Below are 13,995 nucleotides of genomic sequence, written 5' to 3'. Positions count from 1 at the left end.
CCTTGTGCTTTTTCATGGCCTTGGCAAGGCGGCCCACCACGTCTGTGTCCTGAACTCCCCGGGCCTTGAACTTCTTGGTCCATGAAAGCAGGAAGCCCTGTGAGGGTGTTTAGGTTAATGGAAGGGGGTGTTCAGGCTGGACTGCCGCAGGAAGACAGCCTATGCTCCGAGTCCCCATGGGTTCTCTTCTCTGAGCCCAATCACTCCGATTCTTTTGGATTTCATCTTGTTTCTAATCGATGCATAATAATTGCATGGATTTATGGGGTATAGAGAGGGCCTTCGGTGCACAATCCAGTCAGGGCAATCCGCATGACCACTACAAACAGCTATGAGGTTTTTGTGCTGAGATGTATCTAGATTTCAGAAACAAGTGAGATGCATGTAGTTTGTCCTCTGTGTCTGGCTTATGTCACTGACTTTAATGTTCCGCCACATTCCCACAAGTGACAGAATGCCATCCTTTTGGTGGCTGAATAGTAGTAGATCCCTGTACACAGGTGCCTTTCCTTATCTACTCATCAGCTGAGAGAGACTTGGGTTGATTGCGTATCTTGCAGAGAGATTTCTTTAATGTTGCCTTGGAGGAATATTTTAGTAATTGAGACAGCCTTCTTCACTCCTTTTATCTCAGTCCCGGGAATCACAGTTGCAGAACTCTGATTCATAGGACACTGGAGCCTCAGGTTTTTGTTTGTGTAACAGAACCACCACCCATTCCCCCCTACCCCCCCCCCACCTCAGACTGCATAGGGAGATAGCTCCTCTCAAAATATCCCGGGGTAGGCTATTTGCAGTATGTGTAGAATGCATGATTTCCATGATTTGCAGGTCCCCAAAGAACTGACATGGTGTTACCTTATAATAACTTCCTGAGGAAACCTAATTTCTTTCTTTCTCTTCCTTCCTTCCTTCCTTCCTTCCTTCCTTCCTTCCTTCCTTCCTTCCTTCCTTTCTTTTTAGATTTCTTTATTTCTTTATATATGTATGCCTGCACACCAAAAGAGGGCACCAGATCTCATTACGGATGGCTGTGAGCCACCATGTGGTTGCCGGGAATTGAACTCAGGACCTCTGGAAAAGCAGCCAGTGCTCTTAACCTCTGAGCCATCTCTCCAGCGCCCCCAGAGAACTTAATTTCTACTTGGAAACATGGTTCTTAAGTTGAATGAATGCTCAATTATTTACAAACGGCATTTTTCATCTGGAATTACAGGGTTTTGTTTTGTTTTCAGATGAGAAGAGAACTTGGAGGTGAACAGAATGGTCCAAGTCCATCCACCCAGTCGGGAGCAGCTAAGCCCAAGCTCACAGACTCTAGACGCCCCCTTTCCAGTCCCCTCGGTTATGGACAAAGACATAGAGACAGGAAATTACTCTGGGTCTCCAGTCAGACCTCAGAACTCAGCCCCATGATCAGCCCCAAGGTTGTTTTCTGGGCCACACTGCCACTGTGTGGTCACTGCCACCAACTTCTGCCTTGGTCGGATCAGGCAACCTTCTGGCTTCACCAAACAGAGAGATGAAATGGCTTTCTCCCTTTTAGGTGCTAGAAGCAGAGGCAGGCAGATTGCTGTGACTCTGAGGCCAGCACTGCATCTCCTGAAACCCTAGAGATGTGCCCTTAGGGCCCACCGCAGACCCGTGACTACAGGGCCCAGCAAGCCCTCCTGAGAACCACCTAAAGCATTCTGCCCCGTACAGTATAGCACAGAATCAAGGCCCTGCATCACCCATCTCTCTCTCTCTCTCTCTCTCTCTCTCTCTCTCTCTCTCTCTCTCACACACACACACACACACACACACACACACACACACACACCACATACACTAGCAAAAAGCGGAGAGAAATACCGACAAACCAGAATTGCATACTGCTCCCTCCCACGTGTCCACGTGCCCCAACCCTCCAGCCTTACCTCCTCCAACTTTGTCTGTCTGCAGGGAAAAGAAAAAGTAAAGCCCAGAGGCAACTTCTTCTGCGTCAGGTCTTTGGTTTTCATGAAATCTGCCAGGCAGTCAGCCACGTAATCAAAGAGCTGAAGGAGAGAACATAAGCACACGCTTAGGGCGCCGTCTCCGGGGCGGTACCCAGGCCTGCCCCTCCCGCCGGTACGTACCTCCGTGCCGTTCCCGCGGATGATCTCATTAGGCGTTGGGTAGAACTGACTCTCCATTTGGACATTCTGCTTTCCCTCTTGAGAGACTTGCACCTTCAAGACCCGAAACTTGGATCCTCCAAGATCCAGGGAAAGGAATTCCCCGTTTTCTATTGAGAAGACAAAACTGTCACCATTCCGTAAAGATCTCTCCTGTGACACAAGCCAGACATACAGCAGGTGCTGTCCAAACTCACAATACCCATGGATTAGTGTCATTATTCCACTTCCTTGAAGGTTGGGGAGGATGGTCTTCAGTCTGCACCGTGCAGGAGGGGGCAGAGCCAGGGTGTGAACCCACCCTGCCCCACTTGCTCATGCTGGAGAGAATGAGCAAGTTCACCGGGAAAAGGCACATGGGAACCCACTCTGGGATGGGGTCTGAGGAATGAGCCTTGAGCGTGGAGCTTATTCTTGCGTGCTGTATCTAGGAAGAAAGCTGTTGCACCAATCACACGGGAAACTCAGATAAAGGCAGGAGGAAGAGCAGAGCGCAGTCCAGAGAGGCTAGCCTCACACAAGCCTCAGTCCTCAGAGGGAAGCACTCCGTGAGGAGAGGGCAGCAGGGACCAGATGATAGACATTAGTGCACCAAGGATACTTAATTGGGGGGGCATAATCTCTCCAACAGGAGCAGACGGTCCAGCACCCAGCCTGGCCCCAGAAGGATGCTTCAAAGGAAGATACAGAATGACGCGTGTTTTGGGGAGGCACCCCACCCTGATGACACTGCTGTTAGCTACATGGATGGGAAGTTCACCTCCTGACATACGCAGGTTTATGAAGAACAATCTACGCCTGCGGAGTGGTTTCATACACCAGGCGTGCACATCGAAGAGAAATTCCATGCCTGCAAATGGCAGGGTTTGATGTCAGACCGTGGCAGCCTCAGTTACCTGTATATCAAGGGTCAGCTGGAGAGTCTGTCACTCCTAGTGAACCGTGAGCTCTAATGCAGAAGAACATCTCCAGCAGACGGCAAAAGCAGAAGACACAGGGAGGAAGCTCACAGGCCCAGTCCCCCCAAGCTGAACGCACAGAGGTCCCTGCTTTAGGGTCTCCATGAAATTCGGTGTGCCTGCCTCTCAGTCCCCACGTAATTGCACAACAAATATGTCTGGACTTCGCTCCAGAGGTTTCTCTATTCTGGCAATCCCAGGGTTAAAGGCTGAGAACAGGGCTGTGCAAACTGTCACATTTGTACCTCTCTGGGAACCTAGCTTGCAAGCAGCTGTGACGGTGGAGGGGCCTGCAACTCTGCATTTCTAAACACGCCTCCAGCTACCCAAGGTGTCAATCATTTATAGATCGGGGCAGCTGGATTTTCATTTCAGAAAACATCTAGAGATGATCTCCTTTGATTAGCACTGAAAGGAGCCCAGGGGAACCGTTTAAGGTCTCTTCCTGGGTCAAGGAATCCAGGCACAAAATCCTACTCGCTTATCACACCCATCCCAGCAAGAGGTACTCTCGCTGGGTGTATAGTACCAGTGTGGACGTCATACCCGCATTCACAGAACATCTACTGCATATCAGTGTCAGCTACCGGCCTCGGGAGGGAGGCCGAGAGGACAGGGTGTGAGCACCCTGGGGAGCTTATCAGAAGTCCAGTGCTAGATAGGGAAAATGCTCTGCTTGGGAAGCACAGGGGAGGTGAGAGCCGGCAGCCAGCTCCCCACGGAGCTAAGACAGGGCGGAGTGTGAAGAGGCAGCCAGGCAGGAGGAGCGTGTGTCCCAGGGATGGAGGTGGGGTAGGGGAGTGAGGGGAGGGGGAACGGGTGGGGGACTAAAGGGTGTAGGGGGAGAGTGAGTCACAGAAGGTGACAAGAGCCAGAGAGAGAGAGTTTAAAGAGGGAAGGCCAAACCTGATGAGAATTTGGAAAAAAGGCCTCTCCAGCCAGAGGGGGTTTGCCCCGCTGCAGAGATGGGAGGTGGCAAGCCGAGAACTGGTTGGTGCTGGTTCCTCCCTCTGCCCCACATCACACCCTTATCGCTGTGCAAACACCTTGCTCACCGGTGACTCAAGATGTCATTTCAAGGAAACCATGTGGTATTGTATGATCCCTTCCACGTGATGTGACGCTAACCCCTGAGGAATGACTTCCTGGACCCTGGGGGAGGGAGGCCCTGCCCAGGCAGAGCAGGAGAACGGGGGTAAGAGGGGCCTCGAACAGAAGAGCCTCCGTCTGTGGGGCTGCAGAGAGGCCTCAGTTGGTAAAGCGATGGCTGCACCAATATTAGGACCTGAGTTTGGTCCCCAGGACCCACGTAAAAAGCCGGGCACAGTGGGGCATGTCCCATCGCTGGGGAGGCAGAGGCTAGAGGATCCCCGAGGTCTAGTGGCCATCCAGCCTCGTCAATCAGTGAGCTCTAGGTTCAGTGAGAGAGAAGGTAGAGAAGCAGTTGAGGAAATCAGCTGATAGCAACCTGTGACCTCCCTACTCACAAACACACACAAGCACACACACACACACACACACACACACACACAAAAATAGCCTCCTAAGACAGGGAGGTCCTCGGAAACGGGGTTCCCTTCCCTCCACCACTGCCTGTGACTCAGCTCCTTTCCCATTTCCCATACAGTGTCCCCTAAAAGCACCCTGTGGCCAAATACATAGATTTCTGGAGACCCACATTCCCCAGAGAAGGGCTTGGGAACCATGTCTAGGAATTGCTCAGGTGCCTTGGCAAGTATGAAACCTGGGTCCTGTGACCCCACGGTCCGTCAACATGGTCTGAGTGAGCACATCGGGGCTTTAAGACTCACCCTGAACCCCAACAGAGGGTGGAGGCCAAGGCCAAGGGGAGAGCCCGCCTCATAGGATCCAAGGATCACACCTTTACTGTCCTGAAATGGGTGTGTCCCTTGCCCTGTCTGGGTGGCTGGAGACGAAGCAGAGGCCACAGAGCACTCACTCTTAGGACTTTTGGTCCTAACAAAGAATGGTCCATGTTCGCTTCCTGACCAAGAGACTGGGAGGGCAGTGAGGCTCAGTGGGTCACCCCTCAGGCAGGCTGAGAACGAGAAGTACCAAGGACAGGTAGACCCAGGAGGTTTACGGGGAAACAGGATACATTTCTGAAACAGAAGCCACAAGGATTAGAAGTTTATTTGTTTATCGGAGAACTGGGGACAGCATTTACAGGAGTGTGTGTGTGTGTGTGTGTGTGTGTGTGTGTGTGTGTGTGTGTGTGTTGATACCCACATGCCACAGCACATGTGTAGAGGGGTCAGAGGGCAGCCTCAAGTGCTGGTCCCCTCCTCCCACCCTGGCTGCAGCAGGGTTTCTTGGAGGCGGCTGTGCACACAGGCTAGCTGGCCCAAGCACTTCCAGCATTTCTCCATCTTTCTGCAAGAGCGCAAAGACTGCAGATGTGCGCTGCTGGATCAGGCTTTACGTGGGTGCGAGGGATCCGAACTCACTTTTTGGCAGCAGGTGCTCCACCAACTGAGCCATCTCCCCAGCGCCATTTGAGAGACTTCTAAAATACCCCAACCGACCCAAGTGCCGGGGCACACACCTCCATCAGCCTGATCTATATATCGGGTTCTCGGCCAGCCGGGACTACATAGCAAGACCCTGCCACGAACACATACTAACACACATACACGCTCCATTCATAGGATCTCATCAGATGTCAGTGGTGGGGCTCGAAAAACAACACCCTGAGGGCCTGGAGGGAGCAGGAAACATGGGAAGGACTTGGCCTGAGGTGGCCCTCGACTGCCTCTCATCCAGATCTGCCAAAGAGGCACATACTTGACTGCTTCCCTCCTACTGAGATGTCACCAGCCAAGGAAGACTAAACTCAGACCACAGCGTTAGAGACTGGAAATCAAACACCAGCATCTAAAGACACGCCATCCCACGCTTGTACGTGCTTTTTGTGGTCACTCATGCCCACCAAATCGTTTACAACCCCGGCACTTTCTCTGTCCCCTCCAAGGAGGGTTTTAAGTCACAGCCAGTTGGCCCTCTTTTGAGTTCTGTGTGGCCGGCCCATGGCTCCTGTGCAGTGGACACATTGGTGAAACCACAGGATTCTCCTGCGGCTGTCTGTCTGTTGTCATTCAATTCAGCAAACTTAAAGACTCAGTCTTCAGGAGGAAGCAGACGGTCCCTTGCACTGACAACCTGCAAATTGGTGCGCTGCTCTAACTCTCCTGATGTGGACCACAGAACAGTAGCTCTAGCATTTACCAAGGGCATCTGATCATTAGAGACTCTGGGTCCCGGGACCTGAGAGACACAGAATTGCATGGCACTGTACCATGTAACCAGAGGTCATCAGAGGACAGCGACGCAGGGTGTGTGTCTCCTAGGTTGAAGGGAAGAACGCTGGAGAACTTGAGTCTCATCTCTCAACGTTCTGAAGTAGCCCCACAGCCACCAGCCTCCCCAAGGCCACTTTCCCCTGCTCCGGAGCCACACCCAGCACAGGCTAGGAGGACTTAGCCCTGGAGCTCCTCACCACCCACACACACCCCATGACTCAGGTGTCCAGGTGACCCGGGATGACCCGTCAAGGACAGCAGCCCCCGCAGCACTCTCCTCTGTCAGAGGCAGGGCCCAGATTTCAAAGTAGGGTTCTGACGCTTCAAATCCTACGTCCCTCTAGGTCAGTGGTTCTCAACCCATGGGTCGCCACCCCCTCGGGAGTCCAATGACCCTTTCACAGGGGTCGACTAAGATCATTGGAAAGCACAGATATTTACATTATGATTCCTAACAGTAGCAAAAAAATCACAGTTATGAAGTAGCAAGGAAAGTAATTTTATATTTGGGGGTCATCACAGCATGAGGAGCTGTATTAAAGGGTCGCAGCGTCAGGAAGGTTGAGAACCACTGCTCTAGGTAGTTGGGATACTGGCCACAAGCACCCACCTGCAGGAAAGGATGCAGTGCCTCCCCCATCACTGTCTCTTGGGCCTCTCACCTAACAAGACAAGCTACTCTGACCCAAGCATTGCCCGCAGAATCCTGCTAATCCAATCGAGGTCCCCTAAGCAGGCCACAAGCTTCAGTCTTTGAGCCTTCCTCTGAGCACTGACATCCTGAATCTGGGGGAGCCTCTTGCTTCCCAGTCAGATCTAGCAACAGCAGTCCCCCCATGATGTTCTAGGAGGATCGTATGATAGAGAGACCCCAGTGTTCCACGACGGCACTGTGTGCTCAAGAAAAAAACAGCACTTCTCTTTTCTCTTATGGCCGAAGGTGGAGAGCTGGGTGGGAGCTCATGGATCCTTCCAGGGAGCACTTGGCTAAAATGATTGGAAAATAGTATCTTCCCCTCACCCCCACCTCTCCGCCAAGTCCACATCCTAGTCCCTGGGTCATAGGCCTATGTTAGAGCACACGGCAAAGGGAATTAAGGTTGTAGGTTGCAGGCACAATCAGAATCGTCATCAGCTGACCTTTACGTTGAGAGATTAGCCTGGATTATCTCAGTGGGCCTGGTGTAATCACAGGACCTTCAGATATGGAAGAGGAGGCAGAGAAAGATCTGAAGGCACGCTGTTAGCCTTGAGGACAGAAAGGAGCACAGGGCAAGGAATGTGGGTGCTTCTAGAAGCTGGAAAAGGTAAGGAAACAGAGTTCTGCCTTGACTGCCCCCCAGAGTCCCCAGGAGGAACACAGCCCTGCTGACAACTTGCATTTAGTCCAGTGAGACCCATTTCAAACTCCTGACTTGGTGAATTGTGGCAGAATATGTATTGTGTTAATCCACAAAATCTGTAGGAATGTTACCAGAGTCTCCGGAGACCACGTTTAGGAGCTGCCACAGGTGGGCAGATCTTATACTCAGGCAAACATGGAACCTAATGGAGACTGCTGGGACCATCCATCACCTGAGTCTGTATAGACTACATCAGAGTTCCTGGGCTCGTCCCTAAGGACAGAACAGCAACAGAGACCCAATTGATAGGAGCTGAGAACGTGGCTCATTGATAGGGACTTGTCCAGCATGGCCGAGGCCTTGCGTTTGGTACCCAGCCCAGCGTGTGGATAGGCCAACTCTCTGACAGATAAGGAAACAAGGCTAAGCACTGACTGAAGTCACTACGCTGTGACAGAGCTGGGCCTGGAGCCCAGAGTCTTGGATGGCCACTTCATATTACTTCACCACATACTTCCTTTCACTACTTACTATTTCTAGCCTGGAATCTAGAGGCCTAGGACAGCAGGCCACATACCATTCATTCAACACGTGTGCCAAGGGCAGGTATTTGGTAAGTGCTCAGAACAATATAGTAGCTAAGCCCTGGCTTCTGGACACTGTCACCCACAACTGTGACAAGGGTTCTGATAAGTCCCTACCCCAGTGTGGGAACACTACCTAGAGAGAGGTAGTGATTGATCTCGGGCTGCATCTGGAAAATTAGGGTGCCTCTCACGGGGGTAAGAATGGGGGACTCTGCAGCAGGGGAGCAGATAGAATGAGCGGGGTCACAGTGGGCAGAGGGAAATCCAGGGATCTCTGCCTGTGGACCCCAAAAGTGTTCGGGTGGCAGGACTGAGGCAGAGAGAGGAGGGGAGGTTGGAAAGGGATGGGGACAAGCAATAGGTTATCCATCAGCTTAGGAGCTGGGGTGGGGTGGGAGGGGTCCCGGTCACCCTGAGCCCCACTCACCTGAGCCATCTGGAATGGCCCTGACGAACGTGGGCAGCATCTTCACTGATGCGGTGGGGTTGGTATCCTTCCCCAGGCCTTTCTCCATCTCAGCCTGGAACCGGGTCATGATGTCCACGAGGGTCTCGTCTGAGAGCCGCATGTGATACAGGAATCTGTCCACCTGGAACAGACGCAGGGTTGGCCAGGATTGGCTCCTGGGGGTGCTTGCCCTCCCAGCTGAGGCCGTGAACTCCTGACTCCTGAGGTCCCTCACAGCGGGGACAAGGCAGGGAGGTGGGAGAACGGAATGGGAGACTAACGCAGGGCAGATCGATTCCTCTGAAGGTGGAACTGTGGTAGAAGCGGTTCCCTGTTAACAGTTGGTGGGGGGTGGTACTTAAGCGTCTAATCCCAATCCAGGACTCTCACCATGTACCACTGTCTCTCCGCTAGGAAGATTAGCTACGTCTCGAATCTCAGGTTCCTACACTTTTCTCTCTCTCTCTCTTTTTTTGTTTGTTTGTTTTTGTTTTGAGACAGGGTCTTACCATGCAGCCAGGTAAAGCAGGGTAGCCTAGAACTTGCTAAGTTGCCCAGGCTGGCCTCCAACTAGTGATCCTCCTGACTCTGCCTCCTGAGTGGGATTACAGGTATGTGTCACCTGTAATTACAGGTATGCTTGGCTGACCGTGGAAGCTTTTCTCTATCCAACCAATATATCGAAACCCATTTCTCTTTGCTTATTGGCTGACAGGAAGTTAGAACTAGGTTTTATCAACAACCGGAATCTTTCTCTAAATTTCTATTTAAATCAGGTAGTGATGCTGTCCTAATGCAGATGAAGTGTTGTTTTGCTTTTTGAGATAGAGGCTCACTAATTAGAAATATTATTATTATTATTATTATTTTGGTTTCTTGAGACAGGGTTTCTCTGTGTAGTTTTGGTGTCTGTCCTGGATCTTGCTCTGTAGACCAGGCTGGCCTCGAACTCACAGAGATCTGCCTGGTTCTGCCTCCTGAGTGCTGGGATTAAAGGCGTGCACCACCACCACCCAGCTTATAAGTTTAATTTTTAAAGCCATGTCAAAGCCTGGCATGGTGGCACCTACCTGTAATTCTAGCACATAGGAGTTAGAGGTGGAGAATCAGGAGTTCCAGGTCAGCCTTAGCTATATAGGGACTTCAAGGTCAGCCTGGGCTACACATAACTCAAAACACAAAATCAAATCCTGTCCACTTGCTATTGGAAATGCGATGTCATTTAGCCAGGATTATGGCAGAGGACCACTGTCGCAAATGCCAGAAGTTATAAAAATCACCTCGGTGTGTTGAGTCCCCTTGATGGTAACATGTCACAGTAAAAATGGCAGTGGAGTGTCTCAGTCAATTGCTGATGACATTCTGTCATCATTCTCAGGCTCATGAGAGTGGATTACAAACCAGCAGGAGGAAATAGCTTGTTACATTCACTGGGCACCATCTCCTCCCATCCGGGTCCCAAGGAGGCCTGATTCCAGGCGCACTCAAGAAGACACTGTCCAAGTCAGAGAACATGTTGCATTCTTCAAAGTGTTGTGCATGTCACCCCATCAAACCTCCATGACCCTTTAAGATGTCTAGGTAAGGTCAAGTTTCCGTCCCTAGCAGAGATGAGGAAGACAAGGGTCAGAGCCCTGTAGAACAGCAGAACTGGAGTATTGCCCTCCCTAGCTCCACAGAGAGGCAGAGAGAGGCCCGAAAACTATCAGAGGCCCACCAACAAAAAGAGGACAATTGAGCTTTCAGCATATTTGAGGAGATAGGATGTAACCAGGTCACGCTTCGTTAGGGCTTCCTGTCCGGCTGTTGATGACTAATTGGTTGGCACCAACTTGTACAAATGGAGAAAAGTGGGTAGAAAGGACATGACCCAAGTAACTGGGGCAGAGGAAGGATGGAACGACCTATGAGGGAACTCAACTTGGTCCTTTATTGTCCTGCCAAAACCCAGATAGAGCCCTGAACCTACTGCTCAGCCCAAGCACAAAGCTTCTCCAGACGTCCACAGGCTGCCGCCTCCCAGAAGGTTGGGGGCGGGGCATGGGTGAGCTGTCAGTCATGAGCACCTTCAGTCACTGCTGCTCTTCCACGTGAGCGTCAGTCAGTCACGGGAGAAAGAATGTCAACTTAGCGGGTTCTTGTTTATTCTTTGTATCTTCCTAAAAACAGTGAGGTGAGGCATCATGTTGGGATGAAAAAGAAAAAGCAGCGTCTTCAGTTCAGACAGGTTGTCCGGGCCTGTGTAAACAGGACACATGTCCCAGGCACAGGGACACGAGTGACAGGAGGCCAAGCCGCTTCCTCAGACTTCCAACCAACAGGGACTAGGAGAGGGGACCAGCGTTAGAGAGCCTTGAGGCTCCAGCCTTCTTGGTTACAGAAGGAAAGGGCCTGAGGGCCGGAAGAGCACTCAGTCCAAAGGTCTCATGCTATGAATTGAACCATAAACGGGCTCCACACTTTGGCCTAATGATTTTACTTCTGAAAATTCATTCTCAGAAATTGACCCCAATAGGGAAAATGATAAATATATGCCACTGTTCATTGTAGCGATTTTTTTTCCCATTGAGGGAACTTGGTTTCTATGTTGGGTTAAATCAGAAGCAATTTCAAGGAAGAACCTGAATATTCTTGTTTTAATACAGTAATGTTTTAATTGTTAAATGTTTTTGAAAGTTTCCAAATAGCGGACAAGAGGGAAAAGTGAAATGTTATAGCGCATGTGTACTTAACGGACGATGAGGAAGACACTGAAAGGTGATCATGTAGATGACAGAGAAGTGTGGACAGAAGGTAGTCCCAGCCGATGCACAATGCCCGCCAACCTAACTGTAAAAACACACGTGAGCAGAGCACAAGGCTGCCTACAGAGCACACTTGGGATCTGAAGAAATTCAGGGTGACATTCAAGTTAACATCTCCACATTTTTGCAATGTTGACTTACTAAACTGTAAACACACACACACACACACACACACTCTCACTGAAAGCCCAATCTGTCCTGTTCTTATGAATGAACCATCTGTGGGTCAGTGACCAGGTCCAACCCAGCATTATCAATAGGTCAAATATGTCAATATGCTGAACTGCAAATCAATGTCAGACAGTGGCCTTCTTTTGGTCTTAATGTCATTCTGAGATTTCCAAACATGGTTCAAGGGTCTGACGAGTAATCTCTGCAGGCAAGCATGTCCCAGGACCTTGTCAACTCCAAGCAGGAAGTGTGCGCACCGCCGGGCAGGAAGCACGGGGAGAATCACCACTCCGACAATGCCCTTTGCCTTGTGACAACTGGTTTTGACCTGTGGAGGAATGTCCTCCAAGCTGTGACTCGGACCAACTACCAACCAGCCTACCCACAAGCCAAGGGACTGCTGGGTCCTCGCTTAGGGTGGCTTCCTGGGATTTCTGACTTTCTTGTTTTCCATGGTGGGGGAAGGAACTCAACCCAGGAATTGACCAAGGCTGGCCCTTTTTGCAGATGGGTCTGGTATACACCAGTGGAGCCTGTGTTTGGGTTGGTGGACAGACGTGCTCCAGACTTATCCCAGGCTAGACCATCCAGGCCAAGGAAATGAAGTGACTTTGCAAAGTAAAGGTTCCAAAGTTTCCAAGACTCCCTTAGGGGCGGCATCTCTGCCACTCAGGGAGAAACTAAAGTGAGCTCTGAAGCAGGGCAGCAGAGGGCTTTACACTCCTCCAGCAGTCAACAAAGGACAGAATAAAATAATTGTTAAAATGGAGGCGTTTCTACTCTCTGGCTTGCGGCTGGCTCTCCCGGGAATGCAGTCAGAGGGAGTTCACTCACCAGCACGGGAGGGCTACGAGGGACCACACTCTTCTCTCTCTCATTTCAAAAAGCATTTTGAAGGCTACAAGAGGCCTCTGCCAATTTCAGCTTGATCCTCGCTTCACTTTGAATGCCTGGATGACCTTGGCTGAGTCTGGCTGCCTGGAGGACCGCTATTTCTATCAACGGAGATGCTACATGCCTTCTAAGGGCAGCAGCCAGCGAGTGACCAGTGGAACAGGCTGGGCTCATTTTAGCTGTCAGGAGAGAGTCCTGATTTCATCAGTCCACATAGCCCATCTTGATTTTGTAGACTGGTACCTGGGGCAAAGTAGCCAAAAATCTATACCATTCACAGGACACCACTGGCCAATAGCACATGCTAAAAAAATTACAACTGTATAGAAATTTACATTCCAGCCATGCCTGGTGGCATGACCTTGTAATTCCATGTACTTGGGAGGCTGAGGCAGCAGTCTGAGACCAGTGTGGGCTATAGAATGAGAACCCATCTCAAAATAAAGAAACCCCCCCATTCCTCTTGATGCCTTTAATTTGATGTGATTTCAAACAAATGAATAGTCAAATGCACTTTGAAAAGTTCTGATTCTTTACAAATGACTCACCTCCATTGTAGCCTCACCCCTAAATGGCCCTGAATTGGGTATAAAGTTCTTTGAGTTTTCTAAAGACTTCCATGTCCCACATTTGCCAAGAACTTCTGGCTGAAAGGCAGGACTCGGGACAGTAAGAAATATGGGGGACTTGCCACCTCTTCCCCTCTGAGATTTTCACTGTTGGCTCCCAGTATCTTTTCTAATAAGGTCTCTTAAATATTTTCTTTCCATGCTGGGGCTTGAACCCAGGACCTCACACAAGCTAGGTAAACACCCAACCACTACCCTACTCCCAGCGCCTTAATCCCTTTTGATGTTGTGAGGGAATCAGTTGAGCCTGCCAGTGTAGACGGCCAGACACCTCCGTCCTTACCTTCTTGATCTGATCCTCCTTCAGCTTGCTGAAGTAAAACGCCATCAAGTGGACTGCAAACATGTTTCCGAGCTGGGTGGTTCCTGAGACGGGCAGAGATTTCCGTACCGTCGCCGCACACCTCTCGTTCAGGCTGGGGAGCTGGGTGCTAAGAACTAAATACTCTCAGCTGCTCGGTTCAATGATTAAACTTCGCCCGTCTCTGGTCCCTCCCTCTGCCACACACCCAACCGTCTAACAGGAGGCTCTGCGGGACAGCCGAGGGGGAGGCTGGGGATTGATGGGTTGACTCTTTGAGAAACGGGCACCGCAAAACCTTGTTGCCAAGCAACACTCTCATGCCAGTGCCTCAAGCCCACTCAGCCGAGGGACATGGTATGAGGAGTTGGGGGACAAAA

At 50.8% G+C, this 13,995-nt stretch overlaps 1 protein-coding gene across 2 annotated transcripts in view; it reads right to left on the bottom strand.

Moving 5' to 3' along the window:
- Window positions 1-13,733, bottom strand: part of Hkdc1 (hexokinase domain containing 1) — a 40,436-nt gene extending 26,703 nt beyond the window's left edge. The window contains exons 1-5 of one of the 2 annotated variants that reach the window (XM_006972723.4): window positions 13,598-13,733; window positions 8,796-8,958; window positions 2,121-2,269; window positions 1,920-2,039; window positions 2-97 (exon numbers count right to left, since the gene is read on the bottom strand). In XM_006972723.4, coding sequence (XP_006972785.1) covers window positions 2-97; window positions 1,920-2,039; window positions 2,121-2,269; window positions 8,796-8,958; window positions 13,598-13,660 — 591 coding nt within the window. In that variant the 5' untranslated portion in view covers window positions 13,661-13,733. Of the gene's footprint in view, window position 1; window positions 98-1,919; window positions 2,040-2,120; window positions 2,270-4,024; window positions 4,244-8,795; window positions 8,959-13,597 lie in introns of those variants that run through there. The other variant, XM_076557168.1, reaches the window with a different exon arrangement.
- Between the last annotated feature and the right edge of the window lie 262 nt (window positions 13,734-13,995).

This window comes from Peromyscus maniculatus, chromosome 21 (genome assembly GCF_049852395.1).
Source record: "Peromyscus maniculatus bairdii isolate BWxNUB_F1_BW_parent chromosome 21, HU_Pman_BW_mat_3.1, whole genome shotgun sequence".
Taxonomy (NCBI): domain Eukaryota; kingdom Metazoa; phylum Chordata; class Mammalia; order Rodentia; family Cricetidae; genus Peromyscus; species Peromyscus maniculatus.
The sequence above is the reverse complement of the archived record's forward strand: the minus strand, read 5'-3'. Positions and strand labels throughout refer to the sequence as shown.